At 44.1% G+C, this 19,399-nt stretch overlaps 1 protein-coding gene across 3 annotated transcripts in view; it reads left to right on the top strand.

Annotated features, from left to right (window-relative positions):
* Window positions 1–19,399, top strand: part of LOC142012330 (charged multivesicular body protein 3) — a 53,705-nt gene that overhangs the window by 25,420 nt on the left and 8,886 nt on the right. The window contains exons 1-2 of one of the 3 annotated variants that reach the window (XM_074992267.1): window positions 4,452–4,555; window positions 14,078–14,138. In XM_074992267.1, coding sequence (XP_074848368.1) covers window positions 4,511–4,555; window positions 14,078–14,138 — 106 coding nt within the window. In that variant the 5' untranslated portion in view covers window positions 4,452–4,510. Of the gene's footprint in view, window positions 1–4,451; window positions 4,556–14,077; window positions 14,139–19,399 lie in introns of those variants that run through there. The other 2 variants (XM_074992269.1, XM_074992268.1) reach the window with 2 other exon arrangements.

Genomic DNA, 19,399 nt, shown 5'->3' on the forward strand with positions numbered 1-19,399 from the left:
GCAAAATGGTCACCTTTGAGCTACTCTGTTAGCAGGCTTAATGAGGTAAAAGAGACTTCAAGAGAGACTGATCTTACGCTCTTGTAGCTCTGATGCACTGGTATAAGTAACACTTAACTGTTAAAAGATCTCTTCAGTAGATTAGAAAATATCTGCTCGGGCTGGGTGAGATTTAGGAGGGTAACTGAGATGAAATATAAATATGATTAAGTGTTAAATAGTCTTGTTCTGGGAGTTGAATAATGAAAGTAAGTATAATGGTACATAGCTACTGTAATTAGAGTAGAATGGTTAATGTCCTCTTTCACTGTTGTGCCAGAAATACTGCATTGCTGCATGTGAACTGAGTATTAAAATGTAGTCCTGGTGTATTGCCTTATGTGGTCAAACCCTTCCACAGATATTAACAAATTCTCCCGACTTCTACTGCCTGCCATGTTGTGATCTTCCTAGGTATCCCCAGTTTATAGAGAAACTAAGGCAGAAAGCTGAAATGATCTGCCAAAGGTCACATAGCAAATCAGTGGCAAAGCTGCATGCGAACTCTAAACTGGGGTTCTCAACCTTTTTTTTTTTTTTCTGATGCCCCCATGCAACATTCAGTAAAAGCTTCATAGCCCACTTGTGCCACAACAACTGGTTTTCTGCTTATAAAAGCCAGGGCCAAGATTAGGGGGTAGCAAGGAGAGAATTGGCTGGAGCATCATGTCATAGGGAGTCCCACAGAGCTAAATTGCTCAGCCTTCCACTTCAGCTGCAGGTGGTGGTGCTCAGGGCTTTAACCTGATGTGGTGGGGCTTTGCCATTCTGCCCCAAGCCCCCCTGAATCCTGCTGGTGACTCCTTGGGGGTTCACAGTTCTCTGGTGGAGAACCACAGCTCTAAGCTACGTGTTAATTCAAACCAACTAAATATGGTCCAAGAGCCCAGCAAACAATAGACGTTGGTAATGCTGATAGACAATATTGACACCCCACCACTCCTGTGGTTTGGCAAGTTCTCTGGTTCAGCACTGGGTAGGGCCTGAGGGTGCCAGACTAGAGATGTTCAATTTGTGTAAACTAAGTTGGCATGTATGACTGATAAATGTAAGCGCTCTAGGCTTTTCGGAGGGAGTGGATGGGAGGAGATTAAAGTTAGAAGACACTTGTTTGTCAGGGGATATTAACTCTACCAGGGTGGAGAGACAAAGAAGGGTCACAAGCAGTCATTGGTCAGGGGAGTGGGATAGATAAATGTAAGATGCCCCTGGCACAGAAGAGGTATTAGGCACAAGAGAGGTGCTAGCATGAAAAGTGGATGGCAGTAGGGTCTAGTGTGGAACGTGGGATGGGGTCATTTCACACAGCCCGTTGAAGAGGTGGCTGTGGAGAGCATAGTGATGCAGAGAGGCCGTAGTATGTGGGCGCAGGGGGGAGGAGTAATTCAAAGTCTCTGATGGTTTGGTTTGTTGTTTGGGGTGGACAGGTGGGACTATAGGTAAAGAGGAGACACAAGACCTTTATACTTGGTGGAACCCACTGATGCGTACAGGAAGATGTGCACTGGAAGGAAGAGACAAAGGTGAAGGGATGTGGCAGTGGCCCTCAGGAAAAAGGGAAGAATGAGCAAAACCAAGGAAATGACATAAGTTTTTCAATTTTAAAATGTAAGGATACAATACACTCCAATGTCTGGTTGGCTGTGTTTTTCCTATTTGTAAGCTGGTGTTTGGGATGTACTGTTTGTACCAACACAATTTGGGATGCTTGTGAACAGGCTGCTGGGCATGGATGGGGCTGAGCTTGTCTCTTTCGCTCCCCAGAACTAAGGTTGCTGATTGTGTTTGACTGCATTACTGGAGGTTTCATCCCATGAGATGACTCCAGAACAATCTTGCAGGGTGACAACCCTACTTCTAGGAACTGAATCGCCCCAAAGGAGAATTGCAAGAGCAGGACATATGTAACAGGTGATCAGCAGACAAAGTTCCCTACACCAGGTTGAAGTTTCACAGCCCTGAATTTTTGGATTCCAGTTGCGTATGCCATTGGGAAGGATGGAAGGAAAAGGTGAGAGAGGCATCAGACACCTACAGAAGCTGAGCCTATGGTTGTTGAAGATGCTGATGCTGATGATCCAAACTGTATACAGGGTGGCTTGCAGATTTAGGGGTGTGTTATGAGTTTATGGCCACTGAAAAATCCTTGGGTGGGGTTGGAAAAACTGAGCATCTCCCAGTCTCCTATGGATTTGGTCCCTTTTATTGTTGTGCTATACTTTATCTGAAATGCTTTTTCCTTAAGAATAAATGTACTTGCCTAGCGAGAGCTGTGTGCTAACTTCACAGTGGGTAGCTGTGCTGTTTATAGGCTCCCAAGCCAAACAGACCTCCTTTGGCTGCCTGACTTGCTTGGGAATTCAGTATAGGAACAAGCAGCCTGGAAAAATCCTGCTCAGGAAGGACAGCAAGACATCCTCCACCCAAGTGTTGTGAGAGTGGGGGAAGCCATAGCCTGAGACTGGGGAACTCTGTAGGCCTAGAGAGGAGTGCAGCTGCCCTGAACTGTAACAGCTGCTTGTGGGGTAAGTAAGGCCAGCTGCCACATCATCATGGGGATACTTACCATCCCAAAACATATGGAAAATTCTGTCAGTTCAACAGCTATGGGGCTGGCACATTCTAGCAGGCAGGGATAAGGAGCTTAAAAAGGGAACCCGGTAGCTCTGGTCAACACTGGTGTTTGGGGCATTAAAAGTGCAACTGTTGGTGCAGCAGGTCTAAAGCAGGCACCCTACCTGCCTGGACTTCGTGTGGTTCCCATGAAGCAGCTGGCAGGTCTCTAGAACTCCTTGGCATGTGGGGGGCAGAGAGGCTCTGCATGCTGTCCCCACACTTAGCACCATTGTGAAGCTCCTATTGGCTTGCAACTACAACCCATGGGAGTTGTAGGCAGGGCTGCCCCTAGATAGAGAGGGGAAGGCCTGGGGCAAACTCAGCCCCTACCTTGCCTCTTCCCTTCTGTACTCTGCCCCTATTACATCCCTTCCCTGAAGCTTCCTCCTCCAAGCTAAGCAACCCAGGGCATTGGAGGGGGTGGAGGTGAGCCTGGCGCAGGGCTGTAGCAAGGGTCTCTTCCCACAATCACTGAGGCTGTGACAAGCAGAGCACCATGGGCGCAGGGGAGCAGAGCGGAACAGGTTAGGGCTCTTTAGTATGGTGGCAGGACCTCTGTCCCCCTATAAGCTGAGCAACTGGGCAGCTGCCCTGAAGCTATTTAGATGATGTCCTGCTGATTAGCAAAGTCACCCATAGTGGGCATTGTGTTTCTAGCAGTGGTGCACATCTGCCCCGCCTTGCTGCACATAACACTTACTCTGTCCCTAGACGAACAAAACTAGAACACTGATGGTGAAGTTGAGCAGCCTGGCCTGGTTGGGAGCTGGGTGGACGAGTAACACAGGTTCCTGGGTCGCTCCCCTTTCTGTGGCTCCCCCAGTTGCTGTGGGCTACCATCAATATGGGTGATTGTCCCAGCCATAGGATGTTTGAGACAGCCCCTGCAAGTCCCCCTAAAGCATGGTGACCAAGGCAGCCATCCTGAATGGTCCTGTACAGGATGGCTCAAGTTGTAGGGACTGTATTTGTGCACAAGGGTGGCATGCAGAGCCTCACTGCCCCCCTGCTGCTCTCCAGAAGCTACCTTAGATAAATGCCACCACTATCTCCCTGCTGCCCATTACTCCCAACATGCCTGCACCAGGCCTGAGCCCCTTCCTGTCCCAGCCCAAAGCCCCTGCCACACCCCAAGTCCCTTGGCCCCAGCATAGAGCCACTCCTGCACCCCAAGCATCTCATCCCTGGTCCCACTGCAGAAGGCTGCACCTCCCACCCATTAACCTTTTGCCCCATTCCCTGAGCCGTCTCCCATGCCCTAACTCCCTCCTAGACCCTGCAGCCCCCCCCCCCGGCTTTCTGGACCGCCTGTTCCAGCCCTGAACCCCCTCCTGCACCCCAAACCTCTGATCCCTGGTCTCGCCCCACAGTCCGCACCTTTCCCGCACCCCAGCCTGGCGCCAGTAAGGGGCAAGAGCATCGAGGGGGCTGTACGAAGCTATTCAGCATCGCTACTCTATCACCCACGTGGATCGCCGCTGTACTCCTCCCGCCCCCGCTAGCATGACGTAGTCACATACGCTACCGGGGTTCTATGCCCCCTGGTGGCCGAGGCAGGAACAGACGGGCCCTACCACCGGCGCAGGGACATGGGGACAACGCATGCGCAGTGCAGTCTCAGAGACCCACCCTCCCGCCCCCAAGCAGGAAGGAAAAAGGACGCATGCGCGAAGGCGTGTCACTTGTTTCTTCAGGAAGCAGCCGTGTTAAGGCCGCGCACGCGCATTAGTAGGTAAATGCGCCTCGCGTCACAAGGTAAGGGGAGTGAGGTAAGCCGCGCCTGCGCAATGTTTGTCCGCGGGGGGCAGGGACGGGAAGCGGGAAGGGCCAGAAGGCGTTGTGTTGTTGGTCCGCGATGGGTCTTTTCGGGAAAACGCCGGAGAAGCCGCCCAAGGAGATGGTAATGGCCTGGACGGGGACGAAGGAGCGTCCCCCGGCCTCTCGGGGGGTGGGGTGGGGAGACCGCTGAAGGGGTGCGCCCGGCGCTCTGTCAGCGGGCGATGCTGAGGTGGTGGGGTCGCGGGGGTGATGGGGCGGACGCTGTGGTGGAGGTGGGGCGGGGAGATGCTGAGGCGCGCGGCCGATGAGGGTGGCTGCTTTACGGGGTGCGGGGGAGACGCTGGAGCGGTGGGGTTGAAGGGGGGCTACTCTGCAGGGGGAAGTGGGGGGAGGGCTAAACAGGAAGCAGTTCGTTGGGGCTGGGGGCGGGGCTCTTCGGGCCAGGGCAGTGTGGAAGGGGTGTGAGGGGATGGTTGCTGTAGCGCTGGGGTTTCTGCCGAGTGGGGGTAACGCTGTGGAGGTGGGGGTGGGATCGAAGGGGGCAATGGTGGGGCTAGGCTGGCTGCTGAGGGGATTCGAGCCCCAGCATCTCAGGGCTGCCGCAGAGGTGTCCAGGTACCCACAGACCGAGGGGGTCTGGGCTGCAGCTGGCCTACTGGCATGGATGGGATTTCTAATGGAAGCTCCAGTACTTCTGTTTATGCGGGCGGTAGAGGCAACGGGTAGTAACAGGTAGCCCTTATGGGATTGGATTTGGTATCTGCATTGACTGACTTCTACTTGGAGATGGCTTCACTGGGTTTTCACAGCCCTTCGGGCAGCAATACAATTGTCAAGAATTGGATGATTTTTACTTTTATTACCAGTAATGGATGCATTGAAGGTACTCAGAAAAAGAACTGCCCCTTCCTTTGAATGAGGTCTAGAATAGCAGAGACATCCTCCTGTTCCCTTGTAGCAGCCAGGAGGATCTAGGAATGGGTAGCATAGCAGTCAGAGTTATCCTCACAACTGCAGGATGCTGGGAGTCAGAACAGAGTAGAAGAAAGACCTTTTCACCACTCCGCTCATAATAGTCAGGAGGTTTAGGTGATAAATACAATGTTAGATTCCTTAACCTCATTCCCAACAGTTAGAGAGGTATGATGGAGAGGAGAACAGACAGAGTTCCTTCTGCCTTTCAGGAGGTAATAGCCAACTAAGTTTCAAGTGTATGTTTGTGGCTTAACATTAAACATATAGCCTCAGAGAGGGGTGTCCACTCCAGTCATCTGAAGGAAGTGGGTCGTACCAACCAAATATCATGACCTAATAAAACAGGACTGCTTATTAATTACAAAACATACAATTCTTGAGTTGCCTCTGGGGATGACGGCCTAGTAAGAGTCTCAGTCCCCTCCATTTTCCTAAGGTTGAGTGGCATTGAGAGTGAAATTGGTCTTCTTACCACAACCCTACCACTGGATCATCTAATGTACTGACCCCTGTTTAATTGTATAGCTAGAAGAAATCTGGCAAAATTGCCAAGCTTTTTGCTAGTTATTATTGCATTCACACGTTACGGTGGCCTCATCTTCATGCAGATGACGAAACAGTTTCATTTAACTCAGTTTTTAAGATGATATTCTTCTACACAAGGATTTTACCACAAGATTGAGACAGACATATGAATTGGCCTTAATTTGCAAATTTGATACTTTTAAACTAGGCCTTAACAGGGATCTTAATTATCTTTTGGGCAGTTCTCCCACCTTTTGATATTTAGAAGAATGGCATGCATCCTACTTAATTTAATTTGCTTCATCTATTGGTCCTGTTAGTGACAGATAAACCCCTTTTTTTCTCCTTCCCTTCCCCAGATATATAAACCCTGGATTTTAATCGTCTATGCCAAAATCCGAGGAAACAAAAAAACAGTAAAGTAGCACTTTAAAGACTAATAAGATAATTTATTAGGTGACCTTCGTGGGACAGACCCACATCTGAGGAAGTTGGTCTTACCCACGAAAGCTCATTACCTTATAAATTTGTTAGTCTATAAGGTGCTTTGTGGATGCTTCTGTTTTGTTTTCAGTAGATTATTTTAGTTTAGCATATCAGTCTTTTTACCAAATTAAAATAGGCAACTCCTAAACTGAACTAACACTGCATGAAAATGGCACTGCTTTAACTAGATCATTTTAAAAATAATTTTAGTTTGCTGCAAGTGGGCATATAATCAATTCCTCTTTCTCCTTTGGCTGAACCTGATGTAATTTTACTCAAATTTTTCAAAGGTTGCCTTTTATCTACTATGCACCTCTGTGGCACTATAGACAGTGTTTAAAAAGCAGGCACTGATGCTAGTGAATTGCACTGTGCTGAACAGAGGGAAGCATGTCTAGAGTTTCTGTTGCCCTGTGTAGGATCAGTGACTATCAAGTAACCAAGGAAACAAAGTGCTCCAAATATGACGTGCAGCTGTGACTCTAGGTTGAACAGAGACTAATGGAGATAGATAAAGGTACAAATGGCCAGAGGTGTAGAATTGTTTCCTTTCTGAAATGGTTGCAATTCAGCACCCAGATTTGAAGAGTTTTTTGTGGACTCTGTGCAGCTTTGCCTATACTAACTGTCAGTGAGCATGGGGCTGGATTGAGGCTGCTCACATTGAAGTGAGTCCCCTGTAGCTTTGTGTCATATTTGGAATGATGGTGACAGGACCTTTTTATCCCACCAAGAATTAACTGCATGGCATACTGCTCTTTGCTTTCTGCTTCAGTTTTCCCCTTTCCTCATTCAAAGAAGTAGGGGTAACAACAATGGATCACCAAATAGGAATCTCTGCAGTTGAGAAGTTTGGTATCTGTTTGGTTCACTAGGCAGACCTGCTGTGCCTCCTTCCTATCACACACATTGCAAGATAAATATAATCTATGTTTTACAGACAGAAACTCTGGCACGTGGGCATTAAATGACTTGTCCAAGGTCACAGAAGAAATCTGTAGGAGAGCTGAGACCAGATCTCCAGCATATTAGTCCATCGTAACAATGTGGAGGACAAGAAGTACAGTGGAATCCAGTTCTGCACTAATGTCAACATTTCTATGAGGCCACTGAGTTGTTTCAGTATAGTAGCAGGAATGAGATGCAAGATTTTTCTGTGCTTGGTAGCCAGCTAGCTGACAGTGTATACGTCTACACACTCACTGAATGCTGACTTGTGCCACTGCAATGGTCCTAGTCGGCCAGCTACATCACGTTAGCGGTCAGCTAATGGGAGTTGAAAAAATAATCTGACCTAGGACACATGGAAAACAGGTTCCTTAACAGAGGTTCCTAGCAACTCCAAACCATCTTGCTATCAAGCTGAGGTTTATGTAAAGGCCCAGGTACAATAATTTTATGCCTCTACCCCATCCCTTTTTTAATCCCATGTTCTAGAGAGGAACAAATCAGAGATGCAGGGGGCTTCAAACTTCCATTCATTATGGAACAGTGCCTGCTGTTTCATGTCTAGCCACATGCATATAGTGACACATAAAAAAAAAAATCATTCATAAAATGCTTCACTGTATGGCTGTTTACAACCAAATTAGGAAAGGTCCTACTCTTTATTTTTAGCATTCACAGTCTGCAGGCTTGTTGACTGTGGCCCTCCCCTTTACTGAGACCCCCCTCTTTAAATCCTCTTCTGAAAATCCCTCCAGTCATGTATCTGATGAAGTGGGTCTTGGCTCACGAAAGCTTATGCTCCAAAATATCTGTTAGTCTATAAGGTGCCACAGGACTTCTCGTTGTTTTTGAACATGCAGACTAACCTGGCTGCCCCTCTGATACTAATCTGCAAGCTGTATCCAAACACACACAATCCCTTTGATTTCAGTGGGAACACGTTCACTGCCTCACAATCTGGTCCTAAATTAGACATGACAAAACTCTCTTGTAACAGTGCGTGGGAGGAAGAAGGAAAAGTGTTACAACAGAGAGGAAAATTGCGTGAATATCTGTTATCGTACAGGTTGAACCACTCTAGTTTGGCACCCTTGGGACCTGAGTGGTGCCAAACAAGAGAATTTGCTGGATCGGAGGAGGTCAGCACTGTCTAGCAGTGTTACCAACACGTCCACTGCTTACTGGCTCTTAGAAGACATTCAGGGGTAAATTACAACTCAGTGATAGCGCAGAAATCTGAGGGCAAGACAGATGTCCCATACAGTTTGTATACAGCCCATAGGAGACTTGGCTGCACCTATGATAAGTGGTCCTCCAGCTAACTATTTGTGGGTACCATGCTGTGACCATTCTCAGGGTGCTTAGGACTTAGTTACTTATCCTCCTCCAGTGACAGAGATTTGTTGGTGTTTAACTGGATGTCAGCTCCCTAACACTCCAATTTATTAGCCACTAAATTACCCTCCCCTGAGCTGTATCAGCCCTTACTTTGCTGGACAGGTTAACAGTAGGTACCTGAGCCCATCTGAAGTGTTCTGCTTAGTTTCCAGCTGCTTATCAACTGAACTCTCAGAAATACCAGGTTAATTGTTTTTGTTTGATTCAATGCAGGATCAGCTTATCTGTTGTGGCACTATACTTATGTGAAACATAATTTTATTAACAAATTTAGAATTGAGAGAGAAATTAAAGATAACGAAAACAGCAGGGTTACATATAAAACAAAATCATAGCATTTCTGGAGACTAAAAACAAAATAGCTTCTTGTCTAAATCTGTTTTAACTCAGCCAAACCCTTTTACATAATTTCCAACCAAAGTTGGTTGTGATCCTATTTTCATTAATATTTATATTGTCCATTAACTTCGTAAGTGCAGGATAGCAGGGTGCATTCCTTGTCTCCCAATTATAGTCCAGTAAACCTTTGCAATGTTCCCTCCAGCTAAGGCTTGCTCTCTCTGCTGTTTCTTCCAGTTAAATGTCATTCTTCTACATTTAGTTCAGGGTGGCTATTGTGAGTTAAACAGCACTCAGTTTACATTTCGGCAGACAGATGAATAACTATGTTCTCACAGAAAACTAATTTGTAATGGAGTTCACTCACTGTTGAGATGCCGCATCAAGGATGATTCTGAGGATCATCTCTTGCCTGCTTTAGTGCACCCCCTCTGTTTTGCTTGCCTGTATCTCTTCTGTTCTCAGGTACTCGATCAAACATCATAAAACCTTTGTATTTTTGTTTCTTTACTCCCTAATTTTCCATTCCTTTGTTAAGTCCTTCACAATCGCACTTGCAAATTGTCTACTTAAGCATATCTTAATATCCACTTCATTCTAGAGTATGTTTGGCTGTTTTGCCAGTCATCTAATTTCTAGGTATTCCAATAGATACTGGAAATCCAGGCTGCTGTTAGTGCAAGCAGGTAGCTCTATTTCCATAGGAGCATTACTGCATTTTTCATTTCTTCCTTTTGAAGTCTGTTTTGATTTGTTATAATGCCTAACCATCAGATGAAATTACAGTTGCAGTCTGTTGCACATCTTTTCCCCAGGCTAGTGCCAACAGTATCCCATTTGTTTAGCTGCTTGTACAGTAAACCTTTGCTTTATATGTCTTTAGGGTGTATGAAACTTGCATTAATGTGAGTTTCATGCAACTTGAAGATGTGTGGCTGTCTGCCTGCCTAGCTTCCTGCAGCAGCATGCAGTTAGGCAGGTTAAGAGCCCCTTCCTAGAGCAGTGCTAGGCACTGCTCTGGGAACGTGTGGGAAGGCTTTTAGCTCGCCTTGCTGCTAGGGGCAGCCAGGCAGGCTAAAACCACCTTCCCAGAGCAGCTCTGCTGTCAAGATGACAGTGGCCCTGCTCTGGGAAGGCTGAGCAGAATAAGGGGATTTCGAAAGGTGCGGGGTCCTTTTGAGAAGGACCCCTGTATAGTCGCGCCGAGTTGCGGGCATTCGAAAGCGGCGCTTTCAAAGCACCGTGGCCGGAAGTGTCATAATGCTGATGAGGTGCTGAATATTGAATTCAGCGCCTCATTAGTAATCTTTCAAACAGCCATTAGCATGGCTATTTTGAAGATTCGTGCCCGTGTAGACACAGCCAAGGGTTGTGTGGAATGCAACCCTCGCATATCGTGAGGGACTGCTGTATAGTCATTTAATTGGATAGTCTCTCCGATCTTTGGAGTCCAGCACAAGAGGTTGTTCCCGCTGAACCTGAGTTGTCATCTTTATCTGTCTATATAGACTTGGCAAAGCTGGCCTCGGTTTTCATAAATTCAGAAATCTCGTGAGTCTTAGCACGTGGGTTTTTCCCCCCTTGCTCTTCATTCCACACAATTCCAAATTCTCAAATGGGAAGAACTGTCCTGCAGTAATTTGATTTTCCACCACTAAACTATTTTTGTTCTCTGGGGATCTTTTTACATACCACCTTTACCAATTTTCAATCCTGGTAGCATGAGAGAGTCTTTGGCAATCCATGCAATTTGTCTAAATTACTAGCAGTCCTCACAAGTCTGTTGTATTCATCCCTTCTACACCTTTGCCCAAAAGATTATATATTATAGTTTCATCCTTAGATTTATAGATGCTTTTCTAGTGCCTGTTCCCATTTATACTGTATAATTCTGTCACTGTTCCCCAAAACATTCTCCATTTTATTCCAATTTTGGCTAGTTTATATAGAAGGTCTTCCATAGAATATCTTGCTTTTTCAGTTAAGAACTTATGATAAAGTTCATAGTCCTTATTTTTTGTCTCTCTTTCTAGCCTCCCTTCATGGTCAGCTGTGCATCTTCCTTTTCTGACACCATTTTGCACCTTTGTTATATCACTTTTTTCTTCAAGTATTCCATTAGTCTTCCATACATAGCTTCTTCACCCTGAATTTTTGCTACATACATTAGGGCAATAGGTCTGTGTCAGGCCTCATGTGTATCTGGCTTGGTTTCCAAATTGGTATAATGGGTGCTTGTTTCTGTTCTGCTGACAGCCCTCCTTTTACCCTGTTATGTAACAACAATAGAATCTTTAGTTTAGACACTCTCCTGACAGGTTCTAGTGCATTTCATAACTTACATTGTCCATTATCTTTACCAGGAGCAGGGTTGTGGGGGGTTTGTTTTTTATTTTGTTTTTTGGCTGCAGTAAAGCCCCTGTAATCTTGCTTTGAAGATGATCAGTATAGTCTCTCCAGCCATTTAATAGATCAGTTTTCAGCAATAAACCTCTTTATTGTCCGTCTCCCCCTGCAAATCATTGCTTTGATTCATTTCATGACTGGCCTTTTGGAATTCTTTTGCTACAATGTCTGTCTTTCCTCAGTGGAGACCTCAATTTCATTGTTTAACATTGCTTGTTTGCTTCAACTTCCATTTGTTCTTTGAATTTGTTTACATATTTCTGGAATCTTTGTTCAGTTTGTCCATTTATTCAAGTTTTTGTCTTTTTAATGATCTTATATCTGGCTTCCTTACATCTTTTAAAATCTGTAGGTGATTACTATTCACACTATATTTTCCTTGCTTGTATGCCTTCTTTCCTTTATTTGCAATCTTCATTCCATCAGGAAGTAGATTTCTAAGTTAAAATTATAGATCCCTACATCAGCTGTTGCTGTAATTTCTTTTATTAGATTATTAATAGTACTCTGTTACTGCATAAATATTAATAACAATTAATTTTGAGAAGTCCCCAGTTCGTTTTTAAAAAAGTTCTAGCTTATGAACTTTTTTGTGTTTTTGACAATTCCTCAGCCTTAGTTCTCAGTAAGCATTGGAAAGTGATCACTTTTCATTCTGTCATCTTTATGTATTTCCCAGCTGCTTTTACTACGAATATTTGCAATTCCCAAACCTAAAGCAGAAAAGGATCCATTCACTGAATTAAATCTGCTAGGTACTTCTGTATTCAATATTACCAAGTTATGAATATCAATAAAATGTTCCAAGCACTTAGTTATGGGGAAGAAAATAAACTGACCTAATTATGGTTCACTGTTAAAGTGTCTCCTTGTAGCTGCATATATTCTGGTCTCATATAAGCTCAGCATGCCTCTGTCCAGCAAGGCTTCATTGTCAATTAGCTTTTTCCATTCTCCCAGCCCTTCTCCATATGTGGCCTGTATGGGTATTTGGCCCCTTCTGAGCCATCTTGATCCCTTCAAGATGAGTTGGTGAACTCTCTACCACACACATAACTTAAAATAGATTACAGCGAGATATTTGTGAATTGGAATCAATATTCAAATTTGACGCTAACACATAATATGAACAGAGTCTTCAATTACTTCACGCGTTACAGGGTCTGCTTCCCTTCCTTTGATGCTTGTAATTATCTCACACCAGGCACTTAACATCCTCACCCTCCTTCAGTCCTTTGTACTCAATTTGTCTCTTCTTATTTTAATTTGGTTTGGTCCTTTGTATTTATAAATGTCAGTCTGTATTGGAAATGAGATTGATCTGTTTAGTTTTCTCCACCACACAAGTTTTTTTTTTTTCCCCACTCTTTAGGGGTTAACACATCCTTACAAACTGTAAGAATACATTTCCCTTATTTATAGCTCCTTAGGCAGTAGCATACATATTTTGTTTACAATTATATTATATTCATATTCAGCATAACAAGATTTTCCTTTGATACTGTACATTAAAATCTTTGAACCAGGGTGTGTATTCTAGAATTGGGACACTTTTATAACTTCTGTGCATCCCCCTCAGTGCCTCTTTGTTCGTTGGCATTAAGAGGTTCTTACATCATACATGCCAAACATACATATATTAGCATAGAATATTTGTGCCCTCAGGGAAAGAGGTTTGGTGCATTTCTGAAGCACTGATTCTGAAAATAAGCATCTAAAAGCTACGTAACAGAATCGCTACTTCTTTAAAAAAAATCTTGGTTTATCTGAGTTACCTGGGGGCACATCTGAAACTTTCAGCTAACTGGCCATTCAGAGAAGTGGATCTGCTACTTTTGAGATGGGCGCTAGGTGATGTCTGAGAGATCATAGACATCCAGATGCAGCTGAGCAGGCTAAAGATTCACTCAGAGGCATTGCTTTGCCCAGTTGTGTGCTATAGATATTGTTCTGGGTTATGGGTCAATGAATCCATTGCATTCTTCCCATCAGCCCCTGCACACCCCACCCTCTCTAGTTCCACAGGCTGCTGTTACATTAGGGATGTCAATGGTTAACTGGTAGGGGCTGCTCCAGTCCCCCGTTTAATTGGTTAACCAGTTAAATTTAATGTTTTACCGGTTACCTAACAAATGGGATTTTACATCACTGCATTAGATATGGCCCTTCAGTGGTGCTTGCAGTGCCAATGTGACCCCTGCCTCCTGATTACTGGGTGAGTGTTTCCTGAACTGTGGTGTCAGAGTGGACCAGAAATGTCACTGTGGATACAAATTTATTGGAATAGCACTTGAAACTAGACACAATGTTGCAGTCATGGAACCACAGTTTCACTGGATACGTTGTTGCACTGGTGTGTTATGACCTAGAAGCATTGCTGCAATGTAGTTTCCTTGAACTCTGCAGTTTTTAAGTGGGTGGGTGCTGTTTGCAGAGGGAGGATGCACCGTGGAGTCAGATAAGCTGGACTTTTGGAAAAAGGGAATTCGGGCAACTGGGTGTGTACTGTATACAAGTCAGTTTTAGTTATATTTTTATACCCTCTTTTTCTTGTTTTTACCTTTAGGTCAATGAATGGTCACTGAAGATAAGGAAAGAAATGAGAGTAATTGATAGACAGATCAGAGGTTTGTGTGTGTGTGTGTGTTTTTTTTTTTTGTTTTTTTTTTTCTCTCTCCACATTTTCTCAGACTTCCTGTCTATCAAAAAACAAAAACATTGAATTTTTGGTAACTTTTAAAAAGGGAACTGTGGAACATCTGTGGCGAACCAACTGTCGTAAATGTAGTGAAATCCCAAGGGCATCAGTAGGCAGGGCATGTAGGTAGGATGATGGAAAATGGCTCAACTAACTGTCTGTGGAAAGGATATCCTTAGGGATGCGACTTCATGGCTGTTCAAGATGGAGAGATAATACTGAGTGAGACCTAAGAACTCTTATGAATTACCATCTGTGTGTGTGTGTGTGTGTGTGTGTGTGTGTGTTTAACAACATCTATGGGGAGTTTTAGTAACTGTGACAATTTGGAAAATGTGTGTACTGTATAATTTATTAATTTTGGTTGAAGTGTTAAGTTTTTACTATTAAAAATTGCTGTATTGTTGTTTGCCTCTTTGTAAATGTTGTTTGCAATGTTGTAGTAATGTTAATCCTGGGATACTTGAGAGAAGGCATGTGAGAATCGGGGGACTGGAAGAAGCCTTGAGGTCTAATCCAGTCCTCTGCACTTATGGCAAAACTAAGTATCCTCTAGTAGGCCATCCCTGAGACATGTCTGTCTGTCTAACCTGCTTTTAAACAGCTCCAGTGGTGGTGATTTCACAGCCTCTCTAGGCAATTTATTCCAATGTTTAACCACCTTGACAGTTAGGAAGATTTTCCTAATGTCCAACCTAAGCCTCCTTTGCAATTTAAAACCATTGCTGCTTGTCCTATCATCATTTTATGTACTTGAAACCAGTTATCCTGTCCCTTTTCAGTAGCAATAACCATATTTCTCATTTCTTTAGAGGTCCTGAGATGGAAGACACTAAGCACTTTCTAAACATTCAGTTGAGTCACTCCATCACCTGGGGACGCAGGGATCCATCTCCACTTGAGGGATGGGGAAACTGAGGCATGGGGACAGCTACTAGTCTAAAGTCATGCTGGTGTCTGTGGTAGTGCTGAAAGTAGAATCTTGACCACAAGATAAGCTTGTCTTCCTTGCAAAAGGAGATATTCACGCAGATGGATTCTCTGCCTTCAAAGTAGTCAAACTTTGCCATACAAAAAGAGTGATAGTGGTTGTGGGTCTTCCAAATGGTCAGTACAGGAAGCCTTTGTGCACAATGGCTTGTTCTTGGCACTTTCTTATGCCTGGATTGTTGTTTCAATTGGGCGTTTGCCTTAGTTATATTGTACATTCTTCGGAGTAGGGACTTCTCCCAGGTCCAGCAGAGCGCATGGTTGGTTGTGCTGTAGAAATGGCTTCAGCATCTTGTAAGCAAACAGTGTTTCTTGTGAGTAATAAGAGGAAAACACCACTAACCCTGACTCTGAATAAGGAAAATAGTCTTTTTGGAACGAAGGGCTCTCTTTGTGTCTATGGATTGGCTGATAGATTTCTTAGGTTATCTGCTGCTGAGTGATGCTTATTCTGGATGAGTGATTCTCCCAAATAGTCAGTAACTCCCATGTGGGAATTTTCATTGATGTCTCCAATTCATACTGGGCCAGCGTGTTGCCAAAATGCAGAATGCTGTTTTGATGGAGTTATTTTTATAACCCACCAAATTCTGAATCATTCTGATATGAAATGGCTGCCTATGTAAATCAGTAAGCTTTTGGAAATAATAAAAATCACTGCAAACATGTCTTGCCTCCATTTTTGTGAGGCAATTTCATTGAACTCTCCTATCAGTAATATCCCTTTAAATGTTAAAATAGCTGAATGGATTCAAGTGGTGATGTTTCTTTTGCAAGCTAGTTTTAGCTATCTCTCTCTGCACTGGAAGCTTCATTTTTAGTTCAAGAGAATAGAGAATAACCTGTTACTCTTTCGTGTGCACATATGTCTTCCCTGTGGATATTTGTGGGTGCCTTGTTAATATAGATATTGTGCATAACTACCATTATCCTTTCAACATAGTCTGAAATCTCTGCTTTTTATTCACCTAAAACCCCTTTCTAGAAGAAGAGGCCTTGATTATTTCAGGAAGCTTATGCATTGCATAGTACCTCCATTTCAAAGCATAATAGACTAGAATTGATTTGGTACAGACAATGTTCTGTTTAATGTATGTTCTTTCTTCTGGTACACTGACATAATTAGCAAGTGTGAAAAATCAGGGTACTTTCTTTTTTTGGGTGTGTATATGGGGATGTAATTGCACATACAGGTTGAACCTCCAATCTGGAACTCTCCCTAGACAATTTATTCCGGAGAGGTTTTGGAATTTCCATCACTGCAGATATTTAAGGGCAGGTTAGATTTGCATCTATCAGGGATAGTCTAGATGGTGCTTGGTTCTGCTGTGAGGGCAGGGGACTGGACTTGATGACCTCTCAAGGTCCCTTCCAGTTGTAGTGTGTGTGGTTTTTTTTTTAATCTCGTCCAGCAACATCCGTAATCCAGTATGATTTTTAGTTAGCCAGAAGACCACTTGTGGGTGTGGCCAAGTTTCTCTCAGTCCCCTAAGGTTTGTTTCCAGCCACCAGTCCTGGCTGTCAGTGTTCTGTGCTGTTATTTAGCTGTAATTTACCCCAACTGTCTTCTAAGAGCCCAATGAGCAGTGTTTGTAATGTGCTGGACAATAGTGATCTCCCATAGTCTGGCACCTGTCAGGTCCTGAGGGTGCCAGATGAGAGAGGTTCAACCTGTATAAGGCAAAGCCCCTAAAATCAGGACATTTTGTCATCCTATATCAAATGCTGGGAGTGAAGCTTGAGACTAATGTAAGTTGGTTAGGCCATTCAGGTGTTCCTATTCTATCAGTGTGGCTGAATATTTCCAGAATAAAGGGCATCTCTAATATAACACTATCAGTGTCATCAGCAGTTATCAATCCAGCTCTTTCAGATGGATGCATTTTGAATGTGCTGTTTTACATTTAAGTTAATGCACCAGGTGCAACATTATGAATTGCTTCAAAGCCTTGTTCATTAAATGCCAGTGAAAGTATATAAACCTGGCAAGGGAGCCAGTCAAAGCTTAATTACTTAATGAATTGTCTCTGACAAATTGATTTATCCACCTGTAAGGCTGAAGACTTTGGGTAATAAACAAATGTTATTCTAAAATAACCTGCAAAGCTAGTTGGAAAATTGAGCAATTGATTTCTCCTTCCTTAAGGAGCAGATTGAATCTGTAGCATCTAAATTTTTGTGAGGTCACCCATTATAATCATGTGTGACTTCCCCTCCTCTCTAATCCAATTGGCAGGAGCAAATGACATTTTTAGGGATTTAAGTGAGGATATTACTGTGGCTGAGAATATTACTGTGAGAAAGCTACATCAGACAGGTGGTTTTAGCTTGTAGTTCTGATTGTGGTGAAGCTGGCAGGCATTCTTATTTCCTCTGTTAGTGATTTCTGTGATCTTGGTCCAACTCCTTTAAAAAAAAAAAAAAAAAAAATTCCATCATCTTTGGCTCCTGGCTTTCTCCTCTTTCTTGGCCAATTTTTGTCTTTTCTAGTGATGTGGAGGTGAGGTTATCACAAGAAAAGTTTCTCAAGTAGCTGTTGAAAGTCAGAACAAGAGTGTTGACCTCTCTGTGTTTGAGAGCAGTCCATGCAGAGCCTGGAGAATCAGGATAATGCATCATCAGCAACCTATCTTAATAAGAAGGCAAGTGGCTCAGTTCTGAGCCAGATGCAGACATGCAAATCTTTCTTAATTTTCAATGGTTCTCTGAATTCTTAATATAATTACAAAATTACTATTTTAAGTTACATTGGCTACTTTCGTCTGCCACATAAATAAGGCTATATGGCCATGATCTGAAGAAGTGGGTCTGTCCCACAAAAGCTCATTGCCTAACAAATTATTTTGTTAGTGTTTAAAGTGCTACTGAACTGCTTTTGTTGTGATAGTATATAGACTAGCACAGCTTTCTCTCTGTCAAGACGACGTGTTTGTCACCCCCACAATTGAGGTCTAATGAACAGAGCAAGTAGTGCAGTGGAAATGGGAGCTCTTTGCTTCCACTGCCATATGGTGTATGTGCACAGTCTGCATGATCAGGGTTGGAAAGGAGGCAACGTGTTGTTTTTTTGAATGGGTTGGAGCACTGCTGGATTCATTTCCCCAAGCCACAGACTGTGTGTTACATATTAACTGCACTGGAGGCCCTGCTGGACTATGTCTAGGTACTAGAGCTCTGTGCTAGGGTTCACCTGAGGCACTTGCTGAGCACTTTTGGCTTGGTAATGGATCCAGCACCACCACAAGCCCCCCTGACACCTGCTGTGGCATGCCTCCTGTAGGACCTCCCCTACCAACTGTGCGGTGAGGTGAAGCCAGAAGGGCAGGAGGAGGAGACATCAGTGGTGTACAGGTGGAGGATCATCCCACCAACGAATTCCAGGCCAGGAATAGCCAAAATAATTAAGAGCCCTAAGTAACAAAGAAGGGCACCTTTCCTAGGGCTGATCCTTTCTCTTTAGTGGGGAGGCTCAGGGGATTTAACAGTGGAAGGGAGGGGCAAGAAGTCCCAGCCCCACCAGAGGGAAGGGGTGGGATCCTAGCAACCTCCCCAGATTTTTTCATAAACATCTCTAAGTTTCTACGTGGCTGCGGCCACACTTGGCCAAAGTTTCGAAATGGCCATGCTAATGGCCAAATCGGAGGACACTAATGAGGGACTGAAATGAATATTCAGCACCTCATTAGCATGCTGCCAGCCGCAGTACTTTGAAAGTCGGCTTTCACTCACACGCAGGTCGTCTACATGGGGGTCCTTTTCGAAAGGATCCCTCAGTATTCAAAATCCCAATTCCATATCAGGACCCCCGTGTAGACGAGCTGTGTGTGAGCGAAAGCCGCACTTTCAAAGTACTGCGGCTGGCAGCATGCTAATGAGGTGCTGAATATTCATTTCAGCCCCTCATTAGTGTCCTCCGATTTGGCCATTAGCATGGCCATTTCGAAACTTTGGCCAAGTGTGGCCACAGCCACAGTGTGAACTTGGCTGCTTTTGCTAGTACAGTCAGATATTTTGGAGCACGAGCTTTTGTGGGCAAAGAGCCGCTTAGTCAGTGCCACTCATGCATCTGACGAAGCAGGTCTTTGCCCATGAAAGCTGATGCTCCAAAACATCTGTTAGTCTATAAGGTGCCGCAGGACTTCTTGTTGTTTTTGAAGATAGAGACTAACTCAGCTACCTCTCTGATATTTGATAGTACTG

Source organism: Carettochelys insculpta, chromosome 4 (genome assembly GCF_033958435.1).
Source record: "Carettochelys insculpta isolate YL-2023 chromosome 4, ASM3395843v1, whole genome shotgun sequence".
Taxonomy (NCBI): domain Eukaryota; kingdom Metazoa; phylum Chordata; order Testudines; family Carettochelyidae; genus Carettochelys; species Carettochelys insculpta.